Source organism: Mus musculus, chromosome 2 (genome assembly GCF_000001635.26).
Source record: "Mus musculus strain C57BL/6J chromosome 2, GRCm38.p6 C57BL/6J".
NCBI classification, from domain to species: domain Eukaryota; kingdom Metazoa; phylum Chordata; class Mammalia; order Rodentia; family Muridae; genus Mus; species Mus musculus.
This window is the reverse complement of record NC_000068.7, coordinates 102,810,655-102,831,702: the sequence shown is the minus strand read 5'-3', so window position 1 is coordinate 102,831,702 and position 21,048 is coordinate 102,810,655. Positions and strand designations below refer to the sequence as shown.

Sequence of the window (21,048 nt, the reverse complement as noted above, 5' to 3'; positions counted from 1 at the left end):
ATCTGGCTGGTGTCTTGCAAAACATAGTTTTCACTCAGTACCACTTGCTTTTGGTCTTGGAGAACAAATAGAAAGATGTCTCAGCTACTTTACCTTCTGAAGACAAGCACATGGTGGGTGGTGACCTTACAGCTGTGGGCTTATCATTGACTCCACCTCCATGCAGCTAAGAGCGGCGCTAAAGATGCAAGAAGAGGTGGAAGTCTTCCCACAGATACAACTACTTCTGTAGAAGGCTACACCTTTCAATACCCAGACACAATGGAAAATGGGACTCTCTTCCCAGTGACCCCTGCTAAAACTGAGGTCTTTGGAGAAACTGAAGTGACTCTTGCTACTGACTCCAACGTTAATGTTGATGGCTCCTTACCAGGTAATTTAACCATTTGTCATCTAGCTTGCTTCTCTGGAGAAACAACATATATTTTCCTATTGTAAGGGATATTTTCTGTGCAGGCTGTGATTAGATTACTTTGTGCCAGGGGGATGGTTTTCATCATTGGTCATCAATTATAGTGTCAGCAAACTTGAATTTGAGGTAAAACAATGCCTCCATTTCCTGATGTAGCATCCTTTTTTCATGTGTAATGGTTCATATGGTAGAATTTCTTGCTTTGTATTTTCTTCATTCTGTGATATATTAACTTATCATGTGAAATTAATATTTTGATGGATGGAAATAGTTAAATATTAGCAATTTCACTTGATTCAGATAATATATTCTGCCTATTTAACAACACTTTACTAGACATTCAAATTATTTTCATATGCTGGTATCTTTGCTCTGAAATTACCTTTACTTGGTGGTGGACTGATTGGTTTTATTTTTGGTGATGAGTTGGTATATAAACATTTTCTATTTGTGGTATGCTTCAAAGTCTATGATTTACTACTAATAAACTAAGACCCTCATTTTTATTGTAATGGTAAATATATGACTTACTCAATTGAGTCTAACATGGACCTAGAACGAAACTTTTATCTCAAGGAAGCAATCCTCTCTACTTCTCTTCTTTATTTCTTTGTTCGTGTTAAGAAACTAACACTATAGAAAGGGAAATTGGAAAGGGATTTCTGTGGCTAAGAAACTAGACACCTCCTCCCACTAGTACCTGTAATCTGGGTACCTCTTACCATTCAATCACTGACACAGTAAAGATGAGTAACTTTAAGTATAAATATATACATACATGCACATATACCTAATTTGTAGAAAGACCCTAACTCCTCCACTCTCCCAAAAGACAAAGATAAGAAAATGATCTCATGGAAATCCCATATGCAAAGCAAATGGCAGTGGTGACATTCTGATTGATGGAGGGAGGGAAAATCCAAGGTGTTACATGCTTAGCACATTCCCTCTGGCTTCCCACTCTAGGTGCTTTAAAAATAGCAACTTCAGCAGTAATGGCAAGATCAAACCCCCTTACACTCTGAAGGCTTTTGGTTATTGTCCTTATTAATAATCTTCTTTTCCTCATTAAAAACTTCAAATGTTGTTAGATTCATGCAGCATGAATCAAAGGAGAAACAAATGTTCTCAATGCTAGAATGGCCCCATCATGCCACTTAATGGATTTGTATTTAAAATGACAATCTTGGATATAGTTTCTTAGGTGGTTTTCAGAGTCTAATTGCTATCAAGTAAAACTCTTTCTACCAAATTAGTACTCCCATGTGCTGATCCCTTCTGATTAATGTAAGAAAGGCAATGGTGCTGAGGGGTGTCCTTCAGTTCTTTGTGAATTCAGTGATCAGTAAATGGTCTGATTCCCATTCCCTGTTTTAATTCAGAAGAACCACGGAGTGTATTTTTCTGTTCATAAGTATTTCTGTACACTGAATGTAAAACACTGAAACATGCGATGGCAGTTGTGGTGATGGGCCTGGTAAAGGCGCTGGCTTTGAAAATGGTGATTTTGGTGGTGGGACTGTTGGTGTGGCATTTCATCAAATGCGGTGGTCTTTTCTCCAAGGAACAAAGCGGTCTCTCTGCAATAGTTATGTGCAACTACAAGCAAGTTTGCCTCTCCTAAGCAGGGAATCACATACCGTGCATTTCACTGTATTCTTTTTCTAGGCACCCTTGTAATGATCTGTACCAACTTTTGGAACCCCTGTTGTCTGTGTATATTGTTTCCCATATGATTTGATCGTATAATTTGGATTTAAAATTAGTCACTTGAGTTTGTCTCTACCTAGAGCTTTCTGGTGATGGGTATTTGAGAAGGTTAGACCATTGTGAGACAGGTTAGTTTTACCCTACTGATGATGTGTTGTTGCCATGGTAATCCTGCTCAGTATGAGAGGAACCGCAGGTTCAGACATTTGTATGTCCTTGGCTGAGGAGCCAATGGGGCGAAGCTACCATCATCTGCAGACAGCTATTCTCCCTTTGAAAAACAGCTCTTGGTCTGCTATTGGGCCTTAGTGGAAACTGAAAGTTTGACAATAGGACACCAAGTTACTATGTGACCTGAATTATCAATGGTTGCTGATCATGTGGGCTTAACCTTTTTTTTTTTTTAAATATGAACTGAGACTTCTGATGCCCAGCTGCCTGTCACTCACACCATTTCACTGGTTCTTAATACACTTAGGGTTGACCTTTCTCCTCTCTGGATAAATAGTTTGATTTTCCCTTTGAGCTTTTGCCTCGTTCATTCCTAAGATTCTTTTGTTTCAGATTCAGAGAAATCTCTTTTTATGCTGGATGGTCTGAGCCACATTGCACCCATTTAAGTGATCACATTCCAGTATCACAATCCTTATCCAAGCTATGAAGTATCTCATTCAAAACTCAGCCCTGTGAAAGCATCATCATATTTTTCTCAGAATAGCCTTTAGCTCTGTTCTTGGATTTCTACCCGCACGGTATTTTTAGTGCTCATCTGGGATGACCTGTGCTGCCTGAGTTTCCTTCATGTTGATTAAGGATCCAGCCTGTTCAACAATGTCTCAAAGGATGAGCAGTGCCTTCTTCCTTGTTGTTAGCAGATGATGGCTTTCCGAAAACGCAACCAACAGAAAGGGAGATGACAGTGTGAATGGAGATACAGTGCTGACTGGTTTTTATTGCTTTATTACTCTAGGAGATCGAGACTCATCCAAGGACTCCAGGGGGAGTTCCCGCACTGTGACTCATGGATCCGAATTAGCTGGTGAGTTTAAAATGTTTAGTCACTGTTATAATCTCCGAACCCGATGATTGCTAATGAAACATGCATCACTGTCCCTAGAGAATTATTTCACACTTTTTTTTAAAACATATATTTTCAGTCTCAGGGAAGGCTTATTAAGTCACTTTGCTGGACCCCACCCCAAAGTTTCTGATTCAGTAAGTCTGGGGTGGAGCCCAAACACTTGTATTCTTAATAAATTCCCAGTCATCCTGATTCTACTGGGATGGGCACTCTACTTAGACAACTGACACTGTGGCAAAAGAGCGTCCATGTGAAAGGGTCTGGAAGGATTCAAGCAATACTTCTCTGCTGGCTAGTTTTATGGCACAAACAAGCTAGAGTCATCTCAGAGAAGGGAGCCTCAATTGAGAAAATGCCTCCATATAACTGGGCTGTAGGCAAACTTGTAGGACATTTTTATAGTTAATGATTGACATGGGGTGGCCCAACTCTGTTGTAGGTGAGACCACTGCTCGGTTGGTGCTCCTTTATTCTATAAGGAAGCAAAATGAGTCACCAAGGGCAAGCTAGTGAGCAGTACTTTCCCCCATGGCCTCTGCATCACCCTGCCTCCAGCCATGTTTGAGTTCCTCCTGCCTTGACTTCCCTCAATGGACTGTAACACATAAGCCAAATAAACCCTTTCATCCCCAAGTGGCTTTTGGTCATGGTGTTCATCACACTATGTGACCCTAACAAGGACAACCCCATTTTACACTGCCCCATTATGGAGTCAAAAAGAGAACTCTTTAGGCATGAAATAGCTTGGCTTTGATCATCATTCATTTACCTCTAAATTGAGAAAGATGATGACAGGGTCTGAGATTCAATGTTCTAGCTGATAATCTGGAGATATTGTCACAGGGCACTCTTTACAACCAAATGACAGAATAAATACCTAGAAAATGTTTAGCATAAATCTCATAATGTAGCCAGCATTTCAGAATTTACTGTGTGCCAGAAAGATTAAGCAAAGCATTTCATTTCTACATTGAACTACATGAAACTGATATTTCCATAGGGCAAGTGATCCCAATACCAGGGAATTTAGAGCTCATTTACTGTTAACATATCTAATTACCTTGCAAACCCTATAATATATGAAAACACTGTTATCATCACCTTATTACGGATGAGGAGACTGAGGTAAGAGGTAAGAAAGGTAAGAGGAGGGAAGCAACTTGCCAAGTTGATATGACCAGAGAGTGGTGGAGCCAGGTTTCAAGCCTGGGTCTCATATTGCCTTGCCTAAGCCCAGTCTGGAAGAAAATTCCATAATGACCATAATTACTGCCAGACATGCATTATTAAATAGACTGCTGTTGGCCATGACTCAGATGAACCCCTAGAAACATTACTCCAGGCAGCAAAGTCTGACAGGAGGCAAACCTACTTCTAATCCCTAATGCTGGGATTACAGAGATGTCTCTTACCACTTCCTCTATGAGCTCCTAATTATTACAAATCTATGTGGTCCATAAGATCCAGAAAATCCATAAAAATTAGCAGCCTCTGCTGCATGAGTTTGATGCAAGTGCCGCCTCTAGTGTTCTAATGAATCTGGGGATGGATGGATATTTACATGGTGGCTTTGGTGACAGCCCTTAAATGTAGGAGCTCTGGGGTGTAGGGCTCTTTGGAAATTATCCTAAAAAGAAAGTAATGGTTCAAGCTCACCAGGGTCTTTAGCACACTTGGCATTCCCCAGCTTTAGTTTCCTTGTTAGTAAAAGTAAACCTCCGGTCACCTACTTCAGTAATAGAGATTTTGTGTAAAAGTCAAGGTATTGAGAAAGTAAGAGATTATTGTTTGAAGGCACAGTTTCCAAAGCCAAGCGATCCCTACAACTTTGAGTGTAGCCTGTGGAGCAGCAGAGATTGCATACAGAAGCTTGCTGGAAGCGCCTAATTTTGTCCCATCCAGGTAGATACACACTGGGTGAGGGTCTCAGTCATCCAAGCCCCTCCCCTTCCGCTGATTTGTGTGCTCCACTCTCTCTGCCTTTCTCACAGTTGACGCCAACGGAATGATCTCCGTGCCCATGTCTGGGGTTGGGCCACGTTTCCAAACTGGTGTGTCCAGTGCCCTGCTTTGCAGAACTTGTTCTCCAGGCCTGTCCTACCCTGGTTAGATCTATGGATCTTTTGGTCTGTCTGTGGCTTGAAGTGAGAATCGGGTGGGCGGGAACTAGTCTTTTTCCTTTGGCTCCTGTGCAGGTGTCTATTGTTCAGACAGGAGGTTTCATCTTGTGCACACACCTAGATCTTTCCTTGCTGGGAGCACTTCTTTGGAAAAGGAAAATAAATAGATTATAATCTATTAATGGCCTCCTTTTCAAATATCAAAGGCTGCTATGAGTCAGACCAGAGAGACCAGTGGGAGTGACTGTACCTTTACAGTGGTTTTCAAGGCCAAAGTTCTCCAGTTTGGAGGGCTGATATGCCATGACTTGTGCATGCAAACCCTGCCAGTTGCTCAGGACACTGACAGGTGGGTAGAAAAATTGCCTTGGCCTCTTTTGAGATTTGTGAAAGACAGGCCACTCTCGGAACAGGATGAGGTCTGTCGAAACAACACAGAAGTTACTTGGCTCTGTTTTGTTTGCTCTTTAGGAAATGCACAAACTATATAAACCAAGTTATCCTATGTAGTTAGATTTTACCATTTACTCTGCAGAGTCTAAAGTTTGACCCTCTCAGCTATCCTGGCCAGTGGGCTAACCAAACAGTCTTGTCTTGGCTTCTCTCTCCTTGGTGGCCTTTACGATTCCAGAACAGGTTGCTGTTTAGTGGCAAGGAGTAAAGGAAGAAAAGAAACAGAAAACCAAGATGTTTCTTTTTAGATGTGGAAAAGATATCATTTTCCTTGTTTGGAAAAGGCACCTGGGCTCTGACTCAGTGATTGTCTTCTCACAATGCTTCTTTACAAGTAGGGAGTTTTGTTTCTTTCCTTATTTTGTCGTTTGACAGTAGAAAGCATTCATCTTTCTATTATGTTTCACTGTATTAGCATAGACTCTACGAACCACTTATTTATAAACAGAAAAAGTGCCACTCCCACACACACACACACACACACACACACACACACACACACACACACACACACTTACACACCATGGCAAAAATAAAATTGGCGTTCACACCAGTACCTACAATCAATGTTCATCCTAGTTTGCTTTCCATTGCTGTGATAAAGGCCTTCACCAAAGTAACTTGGGGTGGGGGAGGTCTATTTGAATTGCCTATCCTGAGTCATGGTATACTGAAGACAGTCAGGGCAGGCAGCTGGAGGCAGACACTGAAGCAGAAGCCATGTAGGAATGTTACTTATAGCTTGCTCTCCATGGACTGCTCAACTTGAATTCTTATACTACCCAGGACCACTTGTCTGGGGCGGCACTACCCTGGTGAGCTGGGCTCTCCCATATCAATATTCAAGAAAGTTCCCCCACAGATTTACTTATCGGATGGAGGCATTTCCTCATTTGAAATTCCTTCTCCACAGATGACTTGGGCTTGCATGTATCAAGTTGATAAAAACTGACCAGCACAATTTGCATGTGATTGTTTTAGACTTTGGACTTTCCAAAGCATATAAATATACTAGGGATATTAATAAAATGAAGACATTGTTTCTGGAGGTTTCGAGTGTTGCTTGAGATTTTTGAATTCCTAGCCAACTCCCTAACAAGGGGGTCCTCTTGGCCGATGGTACCACTGTGTTGTAGAACTAATAAATACATTCAACTACTACCATCATATAGTTCTTTAGGATTCTGTGAGTTAACAATGAAGTGGTTTCTGTTATGATCCTCACTTTCAAAGTGAGAAAATAGAGAGTTAAAGATAAGGACTTGGCCAAGCACACGTTGCTAATAAGAGGCAGAGTTAGGCCCTAAGCCCAGGGTTGACTAGCTCTGGAGCTCCAGTTCAAACACTGCCCATCACTGTTCCTTGCCACAGAAATAACATTTGTAAGCTTTAGCTTAGTCACACTGAACTTTCTTGGGAGGCGAGGAGAGATTATATCTTTCGCCTAATATTTTATAACCCTCCACATCTTGAATCTATTTATAATTTCTAGTAAGGCAGCCGCTGGAGGGTAGCCCGGCACCATGCTGTGGAAGGAACTCCTGAGTATATTTTCCAAACATGGGCTGAAAGAGCTTGTTGCTTCTCCCCTTAGGACACTCAAGTGCGAACCAGGACAGTGGAGTGACCACAACTTCTGGTCCTATGAGGAGACCTCAGATTCCAGGTGAGTTTTCCATCATGAAGCAAACATCAGATAATTACAGCAAGATTCTCTGAATATCCTAGATGAGACTTCATCAAATGCACATCTGGCTTCCCTCTGTAAGATTAAGTATAAATAAAAATGCTACAGCCTCCTTGTAGGCCTCTGTTTCCCCCTCTAGGTATCTATGGATGAGCTCACATTGAGGCCTACCTCAAAGAACTGATGCATCAGTTACTAAGGCACTCTCCCCTCAGGAATGATGATGGATCACCCAAGTTCTTCCTAGCTCAACGCAGTTTCCCCTATATTTCTGGGACTGAGATGAAGAGTGTTATTCTCTTGCGTTGGCAGGCAGGGAGAAGACACCAAATCATCTGTGTTGGCTGGAGTGAAAACCATTCCTCTGGTCCTCAAACTACTTTTCCTTGAGGGACAGTCTGCTAATGCAGCCAGAAGGAACTTTTCATAAAGTCTCATACACACAGGGAGGGAGCTTTGACATCTGGCCGTCCCATGCTACAAGATTTAAAATTTGATGCAGTTTCTTCTTTTACCTTGGGGTTGAAAATGAGCATGTGCAAAGGGGGAGATTCCACAAAGGAAGTTTCCCTTAATGCTCTTTTAACCCTTTCTTTAGAGGGCTCCAAAACAGCTTCCCTTGTGGACCTTGCTCCTTTATCTCAACTCATTGGCCACCTGGACACAAAGATAGAGGGGACGTTCAGGGAGGAGTGGGCAGGGGAGAGGAGGCTGGATTCAAGCACGAGGATTCATCCCAATCTATTGAGAAGGAATATGGACTCCTCAGTGCTGAAGGCCAGGCAGCATAGAAGAAGGAGGAACAGAAGTGACATCTTCCTGAAAGTGTCCTTGCTTCCTTAAAGTAAACCAAAGGGGATGCACAGTCTGAAGTAAGAGGAAATCAAGACTTCCAAGGAAAACTGTGGCTAACAAATCCCTGTCTTTCTTCTTTCTCAAGCCTTCATTTACCACACACATCTGCAACTGAATCGATTCAACTTGTCAATCCTTTTGAAGCCTGAGTTTAAAACAAATGCATAATATTACATCAATCCACAAGTGGTACATAATTATCCAGTAAATTTTAGAAACTATAGCTTAGAAAATAGATGGAAATATCAATCTCTTACTGTATCTCAATACCCACAAGTGTTAAAGCTACAGTCTTAATTAATGTTCTTCCTAATATTTTTTCAAATTAATTTATTTCAAAACTGCCACATGTGCTATTTGACTAATATTTTCTGCCTGTCAGTTCCACTTTCCATGTCATTAAGCACCTTTCTCTTGAATTATGTAGCACATAACAAAATGTGTAACTCCTGATCTATTTATTTAATCCCTCACCATTGGACATTAAGTTGGCTTCAACTTTTATTGGTATAAACATCATAACATCTTTAAAGATAACTTTGAGATCCTCTAGCATTTTAGAAGTGTAACTGCTAAATCAAAAAAGCTTGAGTAATTTAGAGTCTGTCATCAGTGGAACCGAATGATTGAAAGAAGTAGAAGATGTCTCTCTCTCTCTTTTTTAACCTTTACCGTAGGAACATTCTTTGCCCACTAGATTATGAACTCCACCTTTGTTTTGAGCAAAATGCAAGGCAGATGCTCTTACACAGACATGGGCTGTTTCTGTCAAGAGAAATATAAATTTCCTTTAATCTACTTAGAAGTTCACCAAAAACATGTACAGACTTCAACAGGTTGCTTGATATCTTTTTTTTTTTTCTTTTTGAAACACTTTTATTCTGGAAGAACTATTGATGAAAGGTTAATAAGAGAAGTCTGTTGGACGAACATCTACAGCAGAGTCTGTCTTAGGGTGTTTTAGCTGAGCTGTTAGTCAGACCACTCTGCGGAGCTGACTGGGGGTTTTATTTGGAGCGGATCAAGTTTTAAATTGCATTTTTAAAATTTCATAAAGCATGCTTGTGAAGCTCACATATGTCCTTTTCCTCACCACAGAATGGCTCATCATCTTGGCATCTCTCCTGGCACTGGCTCTGATTCTTGCCGTCTGCATCGCGGTCAATAGTAGGAGAAGGTAAGAGAGAGTGCCCCTGGCAGCTTTCCACTTCAAAGGGCATCGTGGAACTTGGGTTTTATATCCATGTTGCTCAGACTATAGCCCTTGTGACTGTCAGCCTTGGTACCCTGGAGCTTGTTAGACATGTAGGGTTTCTTGCCTGACACCAGATTTCCTGCACTAGATCCCAGGGAATCCTGCCCATAACACAGTTTAAGAAGCCCTTCTCTGCCCGATTCTTTAGAAAAGTAAGACATCTATGATGACTTGGAACCCCTCCTTTAACCAGTGCTTGAGTTTTACTGTTTCTAAACTTTTCATGGTTAAACCATATGCTGACTATCAGATAGAAGCTATTAAATAGTTCACTGGAAAGACACTTAAAGTATATACTCAACCACTGGCTCATTTAACAAATATTAACTAAGCTTTTCCAATGCTTAAAATGTTGTATAACAAATCAAGAGTTGGTCATCTTCCTTTGACCATTGGAAGCGTATGGAACCTTCTGGAATCTTTGCCCAAAATTGGCATGGGCCACGTTTTGCTGCTTGTTTCTCTTTAAGGATATTATTTTGTGTTTTATGAAAGATTCAGTTGAAGAGATTCGGGGCATTGCCTAGGGAAATTCTTCTCACAGTGAGGTATATGAAGCACTGATGATCCTCTAGACTAGAGAATCGTCGGTCCAGTGCCACAGAAAGGGCAGATGGTTGTCTTCACATCCTTGAAACCCCTCTCTCCCACAGTAACAAAGGCTCTGTATTCTGAAAGTCATTTATATACTATGCATATTTAATTAATTTATAAGCAACCTCTCAGTAGAGTGCTACCCAAGGTGAAATGCAGGACAATAGTAACTCTAGCACCAGGAGATGGGAACTTTAAGCCAGGGCACTTAAAAATAAAAGTCTAAATTCCTACCCAGACGTTTTAAAGATTCATTGTTTTTTCCTAAATGTCTGCTGCAGACATGAAGCTGTTTGTAAATATCCCTTGGGATTGCCCCTTGGAAGGTTGGAGTCTTCCTGCTTAACTGGGCTGCCTTTGCTGCGCCTCTAAATCACCTCGCAGTCCCCAAATGATTCAGATTCTGAGAAGTCAGAAGAGAAATAAACACTTTGTTCTTACTGTTCAGAAAGAATAAGAAACTGTTTCCAGTGGCCCGCACAGTCTCTGGAGGGCTTCGCATCATCTACAGAAACCAGATAGCACTGCTCTACACTGCTTAGAACTCGTGACAGTGCTCACTCAAATCATGGTGCTGCTAACTATACCTTTGAGGGAATAAGAAAACTATTAGTCATGAGTGCTGCCCACCCATGGAGCAAAGGCTGGGGAAAATATGAGAGACCTCCTATGGGCTCCCACGATTACATGAAAACAAATCTGGGAGCTGCAGAAGTGCTTCGAAGCGCTTTTGTTCTTCCTCTTGGCGTCCCTGTTTTCTCTTGGATTATTTTTGCTCAATTAAATATGAACTTCCTTTTTTTTGGAATCAGCCTTTGATTTCAGGCCCTAGAATGTGTCACATGTACAGTCCATAAGCTTTGCAGATGTCACCATGGAGATGTCCCAGATGCTCTTGGCATGGAGGCCCCTCCTTCAGCATCTCAGCTGTCCTGGAGAGCAGTTGGAATCTTGCACATTGTAGCATCTTAGCCCTCATGGCTCCCTGTCTCCTCAGCAGCAGAGAAAGGACCTCATGGCCTCCTCTCCCCTTGTCCCCAGGCCAGCCATCACCCTAGCAACCCACAAACAGGGCAGGCAGAAGCTGGCTGAGCCAGCCTCTCACCGGGAAAGCAGCTTCGTGGACTTCATAAATTATTGTGTCCTGATTTGATAATTGAAAACAGATTTGCCACACTGCTGAAAAGTGGTTAAGGACCGCATGGGCCCCTTAATGTGTGTTGTGTTCCTAAAACTAATAGCCCATGGGCCTCTTAATGTGTGCTGCGTTCCTAAGGCTAATAGCCCATCTCTAATCCCGCTAGAAGGCAGGAGCCTTTCTGCTTTGAGTACTCCATTTATGAAAGATATGGAACTCTATTTTCATCAAAGAAAGTTTGGTCCAGAGGGGATTCATTTATTCAACAAGCATCTTTTGCAGGCATCTCCGGCTGTTAGCTTTAATGAGGAAGGAGAGAATATGGAGAGCACGTTCTTCTCTAAAACAGTTTTGAGGTTTAGATATATGGAGTTCTAAGACAGGCTGACAGCTGGGAAGATGGTTATGTTAGTAACGTATTGCTGTGCACAAAGGAGGGCCTGATTCATGCCCCCAGGACCCATGTAAAAGGCTGGTCATGATGGTGTGACCTCATAATCCCAGCACTGGGGAGTCAGAGACAAGAGTCTTTCCCTGGAGCCTGCTAGCCAGTCTAGTGAAATTGGTGAGCACCAGGTTCAGTGAGGAAAAACCTGTCTCAATAAAGTAGGTGGAGAGTGACTCAGAAAGACACCCAACATTGACCTGTGGCCTCCATGCTCACATATGCCCAGGAGCCAATAAACCTAAATGCATGAACGAGTGTACATACACACACACACACACACACACACACACACACACACACACACACACGCACGCACACGCACACACACACAAACACACAGAGCTATCATTGAGGACACCCTTTGTGCTCATTGAACCAGAGGTGGCATTAGGCAGAGATACTAACTCCCAGCATTTGTATTGCAAAGTTCTCCAAGAGTCACAGCATCTGAATGGTCCTGATGGGATGGGCATCTGAGAGATGGCTTAGCTAGAGGAGGACCCATGTCTAGTTCCCAGCACCCACATGGTGGCTTCATAACCCTAGATCCATGGATCTGCTACCCGCCTCTGGGCTTTGAAGACACCTGGAAAACATATGGTATACATGCATGCATGCAGGCAAAGCACCCATGCATATAAAATAAAAATAAGCAATCATTGATGGTGGGAGTGCTCCATGGTTTCCTCAACTTTTCCCACCCTTGGCATGATCACACCAGCTTTGCCTGCTGCCTTCATGAAACCAGGAGCCTGAATTAGAGCTCTGTGTGCTCCCCAGAAGAGCAAGTTGCATCAGGAGCCAGTTGTGTCGGGAGATATTGGATGAGGCACAACAGTAGCAGCCCTTAGGCACCTTCCCCTTGAAGAATTTATCTGATGTGTCTGGAAAGGAGAAAAGCCTCCAGGGCCTTGCCAAAGAAAGCTTCCAAACTCAGGTCTGGTCTCAAAAGATTCTATGCTAGCTGTGCAGAGCACGCCCCGTCAGCCTTCCCTTTCATGAGAATGATGATATTTTTAAGGAACCTTTGCCTAGTCATAAATCTCCATGATTTGGTAAGCTTTTCCTTCTGTTGTGTAGTAGTCAGGCTTAGTCTGATGGGTGCTCACTTGAACTGGGTCTGCATCCTAGAAGAGTGCCATCCATGAGACTTCCTCCAGGGATAATCATGGTCCATGTCTACTCTCTAAGCTACCATCATAGTGACTTTAGACTCATTCTATCACAGAAGTAAGATGTTTCCCCCTCAGGAAAAATTTTTATTTAGAAATAATATGAGCTGAAGGGCGGGCATGTAATAGCACAGGTTTGGAGATGTCCAGGCTGCACATCCATAGAGAAAAGAGCAGCATAGCAAATCGTTCTTTTGGGCGCTTGGAGGTAGCTAGAGTGTTAATCACAAGGATGCGTTTGTTAAAGCAAATTCTAAGAAGTGGATTTTAAATTGTTCTTTGTTTAAACTTAACTGCACATAAGACTGGGCATGGCAGCACACACCTGTAATCCTAGCAAGCTAAATCTGGAGAATCATGGGTGTGAAACCAGGTTAGGTGTATAGCAAAACCCTGTCTCAAAGTAAATAGGTCCAACAAACAAAGAAACAAATAGCCACATGTGGCTGGTGGCTACTATATTGGATAGCACATCTCTAGTATCTGCATAAACATCTGAAGGGGTTTGGGGATAGAAAAGCCATAAAATCAATTGCCAAGTTATTGTCTAAGTAGAGATCAACTCCAGGATGCTCTAAAAGTATGTTATCTGAATCCAGTGCCCACCTTGTCTGCCCTCCCCTTCAAGGATAAGTCCAGGGCTGGCTCATTTCCTTTCCTGTGTTTGCTGTGTGTTCTGTGGAGCTTGCAGTTCAAGGGAGGAAAAGACAAAGATGAGATGAGTTTTTGTAAGGACATCTGGTCGCTTAGACGCAGCTGTAAAGATAACAGATGTAGTGTGTAGTGTGGCATCAGACACCACTCTTGGATTCAACCTCTGGTTTACAAACACCTCTTCAGCATCCGTCTTCTGTGCTGAAAACCACAACTAAGGAAAAGGAAAAATGTCGGATTAGTCTTAAACATGGTCTTAAAAGTGCTTATTAATGCCCAGAGCACTTGATATTCCACTGTTTCTTAGAATAATCTTAAGCAACCTTCCTGAAAGAACATAGACTGATAATAGGGACAGAAATCTAGAGGTCAGTGGGTCAACACAGTGAACATGTCTACCTGTCTGCTGTGACACACTTCCAAATCAGTTCCTTCATTTGGAAAAATGGTTCTCAACCTGGGTTGTGACCCCCTTCAGAGGTCGAATGACCCTTTCACAGGGGTTGCCTAAGACCATCCTGCATGTTAGATATGGCGATTCATAATAGTAGCAAAATTACATTATGAAGAAATGAAGTAGTAACAGAAATAACTTTATGGTTGGAGGTCACTACAACATGGGGGAACTGTATTAAAGGGTATTATAGTCTTAGGAAGGTTGAGAACAACTGACTTAGAGGAATAGCGTCAATCTGGTCCTGCCTGCGTGAATTGACGTATTTTTGTACTGACAAGCACTTTGCTGTTTTTCATCCTACCTCTCAGCAATCTGGTTGATAAGCAAATGGGACTTAGTTAGGCGAGGCAAGTTTCCTCTAAGAACACAGGCTAGGTCACCTGAGAGTTTGGAATAATACAGGCAGTGTTCGCCTCCAGCTTTTGAGTTATCTTGCCAATGCATAGAGGAAGGCAGGTGGAGTGCTGGGGTTGTTAGCCTGATCTCTGGCAGCTTTAACAAGCAGGCTTTGCCACTCATTCTCAGTAGGCCAGTTAAACAGGTAAGTCGATTCAGAGCAGAGAAAGAAAAGGTAGACAATATGACCATTGGGAAGAGGAACAAAGAAAGATATACCTTGACAATCCTTTCCCCAAATCCAGCTCCAGAGTCCAGACATGAAATATAAATAGAGGATAAGATGTTTGGCAGCTAAGCAATTTCAGTGATGGCAAGACCCCACCTATCATTGACCCAGTATCGTGTGGGCTCCAGGCTGTCTGGCACAGCAGTTGTTAAAGCTGTGGGAAAGATGTGAAATCTTTCTCCCAAAGACAAGGTCCCCTCTGGCTTGCACCAAGATTCAGCTTTGCTTTTCCCAAGTATGATATTAGGAAATTCTAATTTCTTGGTGTCCCTTATTACAATGGTCTGATAGCCCAAAGGAGGGGAATAAAGTTCTCTATAGGATGCCATCATTCCTGTGAGGACAGTTACAGTGACAGCAGCCAAAGAAACCATTCGAGTTCATGTCACATGGCTTCCATTCTATTAACTACAGCCTGCGCTTGAATGCTTGCTATATCCTAGGTTCTCTTCTGATTATCTAAGGCCTTAGTTTGTTCAACCTACAATATTCATAAAAGCAATAAATAGCAACAGTAGACTGTCTATTGAATTCCCACCATCCTGTGAGGCTGACAGTCCTAACAGCCTGATTTCACAAGCACGTAAGCTGAGGCTCAGAGAAGTCAAGTGCATTGCTTCAGGCTACACAGCTGCATTAAGCATTTGAAAGCTCTTTGCCACACACCCTGCTGTCTGTATGGACCTTGTTGGTGGTGTTCCCAGCCCTCATCCACGGTTGAAGTATCTTCCCTTCTACCCTTCCCCACTCACACCTATGCTAAATGATACAGGATCTACTTCCTGTTGAGGCAGTGTATATATATATATATATATATATATTCCCCAAACAAGAGATTAAAGTTTATGGCCTTGGCAGTCTTACAGGGAAGAGCCTATGATCACAAATAATAGACAATTTGTCTCTAGAGTTCAAAATACCCTGCAGCAAAGAGAACCGTTCCAGTTTCATACTGTTTCCAAACCTCCAGCATGGACAGAACCAGGCAGAGCACAGCCACCTAATCTTGAAACTTGAGGGCTGAGTATGGTGGTCTCAGTCATTCTTACTTTTGTCACCTCAAGCAAGCCTTAAAAGTGCCCTGACCCTCATTTCTCAGTGCTGTAAAATGGAAGTGATTGTCACTTTAATGAGGGGTGATAGCAACTTCTTGTGCTTTGCCTAGAGCTAACCATGCATTTAATAAATGTTCATCCATTTCCCCTCATCATAGCTGTGAAGCTGTAAGACTTGGCTTCCATTAGCCTAACCTAACTGCTACAGGCACAACAACAATCAGGTTACAACAAAGAGGAAGCTTTGAATCAGGCTGGGAGGGGCCAGGCAGTGTCATTAGAATCACAAGGACAAGGTCAGAGTCACGCTTTACCATAGAAGCCCTTCTCCTGCCTTAAAATCTTGAATCACATTGCTAAGAAACCTTAAAGTGGCACGAATGGTTTATCTTCTGTTGGTATCAAATGTCTTATTGCAGGACTTTGTGGAAGTTAACCGACCGTGAGGAGAGTCAATATGGCCTCACCCTTCTGGAGCACTGATGCTCTCTTATTCCCCACACAAGCTGCAATAATACTGACAAAGCAACACAGTGTTGACTGAAAGAGGAAGTAGCGGAACTTTCTTGAGTACACAGATCAAAATGATTTACAATCACAGTCCTCATGGTTTATCTGAGGCTGCAGAGTTATAATGCTCCAGAAACAAACATTTGCACTGCACAGGGAAGGAGAGCCGGGGCTCCAGAGTCAGATGAATCAGTGTCTGAATCCTTCCTCTTTCATTGTGTGTTGACTTAGAAAGACTGTTGGATTTTCATGCCCCTGGGAGTTTCTTCAACTCTAAAGGGGCTAGGGTGTAGTAATAGCTTTGGGTTTCTACACTTCTGATTCTCAAAGGCTGGAGCAGACACCTCTGCAGTATGGTGGTTTATTGTTTGGTTGTTTTATTTTTTAAGAAACCAGAGACTGACTTTAGAGCAGCGGTTCTCTATATGTGAGTCTTGACTCCTTTGGGAGGGGGGTTGAATGACTCACATGGGTCACATGTCAGATATCCAACATATACGATATTTACATTACAATTCATAACAGTAACAAAATTACAGTTATGAAGTAGCAATGAAAATAATTTAATAGTTGAGGTCACCTTGACATGGTAGGCTTTTATTAAAGGGTTGCAGCATTAAGAAGATTGGGAACCACTGACCTAGAGCATTATCCATACTAGGCAAGTACTCTACCACTGAGCTATATCCTCAGTCTTCTTTGCCTTCTTTGAGACTGGGTTTCATTGTGTTATCCAGGCTGGTCTGTACTTAATTGTTGTAGTCCAGGAAGGCCTTGAACTTGTGATTTTCCTGTCTCAGCCCCCAGAGTAGCTGCAAATATAGACTGTTAAACTTCAGATTATGGAGCCCAGCTCTTGATATTCCTGATTTCTTCTTCAATAGATTAGATAGATAATTTTCACATCTGAGAAGTTCCCTTTTGATGCTAAACTAAAGAATCTCACTTTAAGAAGTTCTGGAGTCAGGAAGATGAAGTTGAGAAAGCACCATGCTCAGTTCTGGACACATAGGAAGACCACACTAAACTATGGTGATGATCATGATGCTATCCCCAGCAGTACTGGTCATGATAACGATTGTTGGTTGGTTGATTGACTTCTGCACCCTTTCTCATATGATGTTTTTAAAACTTATCAGGTGTGGGCAGAAGAAAAAGCTGGTGATCAACGGTGGCAATGGGACGGTGGAAGACAGGAAACCCAGTGAGCTCAACGGGGAGGCCAGCAAGTCTCAGGAAATGGTGCATTTGGTGAACAAGGAACCATCAGAGACCCCGGACCAGTGTATGACAGCTGACGAGACCCGGAATCTGCAGAGTGTGGACATGAAGATTGGGGTGTAGTGCCTACGCCATTAACTTGAAAAGACAGCACGATTGGAGACGTCATTCCTGGGAGCTGGGACCCTCCACAGATGCAATGTGCTACTGACTATTATTATTGGGGATTATGTTTAGCATAAAATTTTCTATTCCTTTTTTATTTTATGTCATTTTTTTAGAGTCTGTTCCAATTTATGAAAATAGCATTGCTTTCTGAAATGAGGGCCCAAATAATACTCCATTAAGAATTTGACTTTTCCAGTTCCTTCCTAGGGGCCTTGCATTACCAGGGTATGCTACCATAGGCTTCTACCAAATGCACATTCTTGGTCCCTATTGAACCTTATCCCTACCCAAAGTCCCAGGGAACATCCACCAGCTAAGGATTTTCCCCAGAACCTAGATTGGTCTCTGGGAGGAAATTTGAATGGGTCCATATTGCCTCTCCAGCAGTCCAATCCTTAGGCATTGCTTTCCAGCGGGGTGGGAGATCAGGTGTACTGGTTACATACTCTCTTTATAGACTCCCTTCTGCTGGAAAATTTTCAGATGCTTCTGAGAGATCCCCAAAGGGTGATGCTATTTATCTTTAGTAAGCTATTTATCTTTGTTTTTGAAATATCAAACCCTGGAGGTCCTTTGTTCAGTATGACTTTTTTTTTTATTTTGTTTTATTTTGTTTTGTTTTGTTTTGTTTTTTTAGGTTACTTTATCAGAAGCATAACAGGGTATAAATTGATTCATAATAAGTACCGGTCCATCTTCCATCTTGACCCGTTGTGCTGTGATCCTTCAGTTTCTAAACAAGCAAAGTCTGAGTCTTTGTAGCACATCAGTGTGGCCTTAGTATGGTCCTCCTAAGCTCATGCTAGAGCATCTGAGCCTGCTGGGTTCACCCAGCTCAATCTCATTGAAGATCAGGGACAGGAGCACTGTTTTCATTCCAGGCTCTCAAAGGGGTTTCTCTCCTGTTCAAGAATCTGAAGTGAGAGTAGGCAAGCTTCAGTCCCTTTTGTGCTTTGGTGACCACCCTTTTCTATTTCTTAAAGAACACATTAAGTTTTTATATCTTACAACGTTTGTGGTCCTGTGTCATAGAGAATGATCTTATTAGTGATTTCACAAAACATTGTGGTGGGGACTTGTGGCGCCTTCTCATAAAAGGAGAAGCCAACAGAAATGAAAGTGTAAACATCCAGCAGTAGCTTGCCACGAGGAGGAGGTGTGATGTACAACCCCCATCTCACTCTAGCCATGGCTGTGTTTGTTGGTGCTTTCACAAGCGAGTTGGTACTTAGAATCAGTTCCCTGGGGAACCCCTCAAAAAGCCACAGGACTGCCCACCACTGGGATCTTATCATCAGATAAGCAGGTTTATGGTTTAGCAAAAGGAGAATGCTGTTACCCTCATAGTTTTCACATATTGGGCAAGTGTTCATTCATCTGCCAGGATGTCCCATTGCTCCTGGATCTTCCTAGGTATCTTGTAGAATATATTAACTCTATAAAATAAGGCTGTCTCTAAAATGGAACTTCCTTTCTAAGGGTCCCACTTTTACTGTTGACTAAATTTATATGTTTAGTAGGTTTTTTTTTCCAATAAAAACAAACAAAAAAAAAAAAAGGAGAAAAAATTTTCACCTGAGTCAGGTTTGAGTTTATATCAAAAGTGGATGTGAAGATGTTCCTTAAAGGAGATACACGGACTTTCTGGCACAATTTTGAGCCTCAGCTCTCCTTACTCATATTCTAGCCTCCCTCCTTCCCTGCCCATCTCTCCCCCAGAGCCATGGCTTTCATGGACTTTCTCTTTCTCTGTGAATACTATAAGCCAGTTCCATATTTAGACACCTGGTTTTCTTGTTCAAATAGACACTAGATGATTCTTGGCTATTCTCCACTGGTATTAGAATGTCCCCTGTCCTTAGAGCTATCCTGGCCTACCACACCCACAACAGGCTCCCTGGGGCTCTTTAACCTATATGCAGCAAGCCACTCTGGGATTGGTCATAAAAGGGCTCTGTCAAGCTCTCCATGACCCCTTGATGCCCTTTGAGGGCACAAGAAGAGTCATACAAGACTCAGAGCTAAAGATAATTCTCTACCCATTCTAAAAAAGTCCACTAGTTGGGTTGTGGTAGGACATTGCTTGCCATAGTGGTGATGATTCTGGTAGCACAATCTGACTTTGAGTTACTCCATGATTTTGTAAAGTATTAGGAGCCCTTAAAGTGTTCTTTTGCCATCAACTATAAATTTCTCATATATCCTGGAGGCTTTCCTTCTCTTTGCCTTGGGTAAAAATCAAATGAGGTGAAAGATACCTTCATGTCCATATTTTGTATGTTCTAGCTAGATAAAATGGATGTTTCAGAAAAGCCTTTAAAAATCTTTATATTGACATCCATAACACCAAAAACTGTCTTTTTAGCTAAAATCGACCCAAGACTGTCACAGCAAAGTAGAAGAAACAGCCATCTTCTTTGGAAAAGTAAAATGTTCATAAGAACAGGGATTGCCCACTATGATGATAATGATGTACTGTGTCTTTGTGTAAGTCCTATGTGTTGACTTTTCAAATATAGCCAATTGCTTAGGTATGTACAATGAGTTTTTCTATTGTTCCTTTGATTTTTCAGAGACCCCCCCTTTCTTTTTCCAGTTTTTGTATATTTATTGATTGACTAATAATAATGAGGAAAACCTGATGTGTACATTACCCGATTGAAAGTGTGTATTGGAAAATATTAAAAGGTTGTAAAAAATGGAACCTAGGGTCTCTGGTGTGAAGGGTCTGGGAAGTGGAGAGGGGCAGAAAGTGATTGTCTGGATGTCTGAATAATATGGAAGAAGTCAGAGGCAGCTGGCATCCTTTGTTTTGTTTTGTTTTGTTTTGTTCTTTTATAGCCCCCCCCTCCTATTTTTCTTTGGTGTTTTTGTTTTGTTTGTTTGATTTTTGAAACAGGATCTCATAGAGCTCAGACTGGTAATAAATTCAATATGTAGCCGAAAATGACCTTGCCATTTGTGTGTGTGTGTGTGTGTGTGTGTGTGTATGTGTGTGTGTGTGTGTGTATGCGGTACATATGTGTGAGTGCATGTTTGCATGCATATAAAAAACATATAGGAGTGGACATGCATGTTGAAGCCTGAGGTTGCTATCAGAAGTCATCCTTGATGGCTTTTTTTTGCCTTATTCTTTGAGACCGGGTCTTTAAATCAAACTTAAGGCTCTTCAATATGGCTGCTCTTGCTAACCAGCTTGCTCTGAGGTTTCAGGTGAATCACCAAGCTCACCCAACATTTTACATGGGTTCTGGGAGCCTGTTCTCCACTCAGAACACTTGCATTTTAAGCACTGACTCACTGCCCCAGCCCTAGACCCTCATCACCCTGCTTCTACCTCCCAAGGGCTGGGAATACAGGTGTGTATCACCACCAGAGTTGCATCTTTTTTCCCCCTTAAGAAACAAAACAACAAACAAACATCTGCACAAGC

General features: G+C 42.1%; 1 protein-coding gene across 10 annotated transcripts in view; it reads left to right on the top strand.

Annotated features, from left to right (window-relative positions):
• Positions 1–20,562, top strand: part of Cd44 (CD44 antigen) — a 90,529-nt gene extending 69,967 nt beyond the window's left edge. For 9 of the 10 annotated variants that reach the window (XM_006498649.2, XM_006498647.2, XM_006498645.2 and 6 more), the window contains 5 exons: positions 167–373; positions 3,093–3,161; positions 7,371–7,442; positions 9,417–9,495; positions 17,366–20,562. In XM_006498649.2, the coding sequence (XP_006498712.1) occupies positions 167–373; positions 3,093–3,161; positions 7,371–7,442; positions 9,417–9,495; positions 17,366–17,570 (632 nt within the window). In that variant the 3' untranslated portion in view covers positions 17,571–20,562. The remainder of the gene's footprint in view (positions 1–166; positions 374–3,092; positions 3,162–7,370; positions 7,443–9,416; positions 9,496–17,365) is intronic. The other variant, NM_001039151.1, reaches the window with a different exon arrangement.
• Positions 20,563–21,048: the final 486 nt, after the last annotated feature.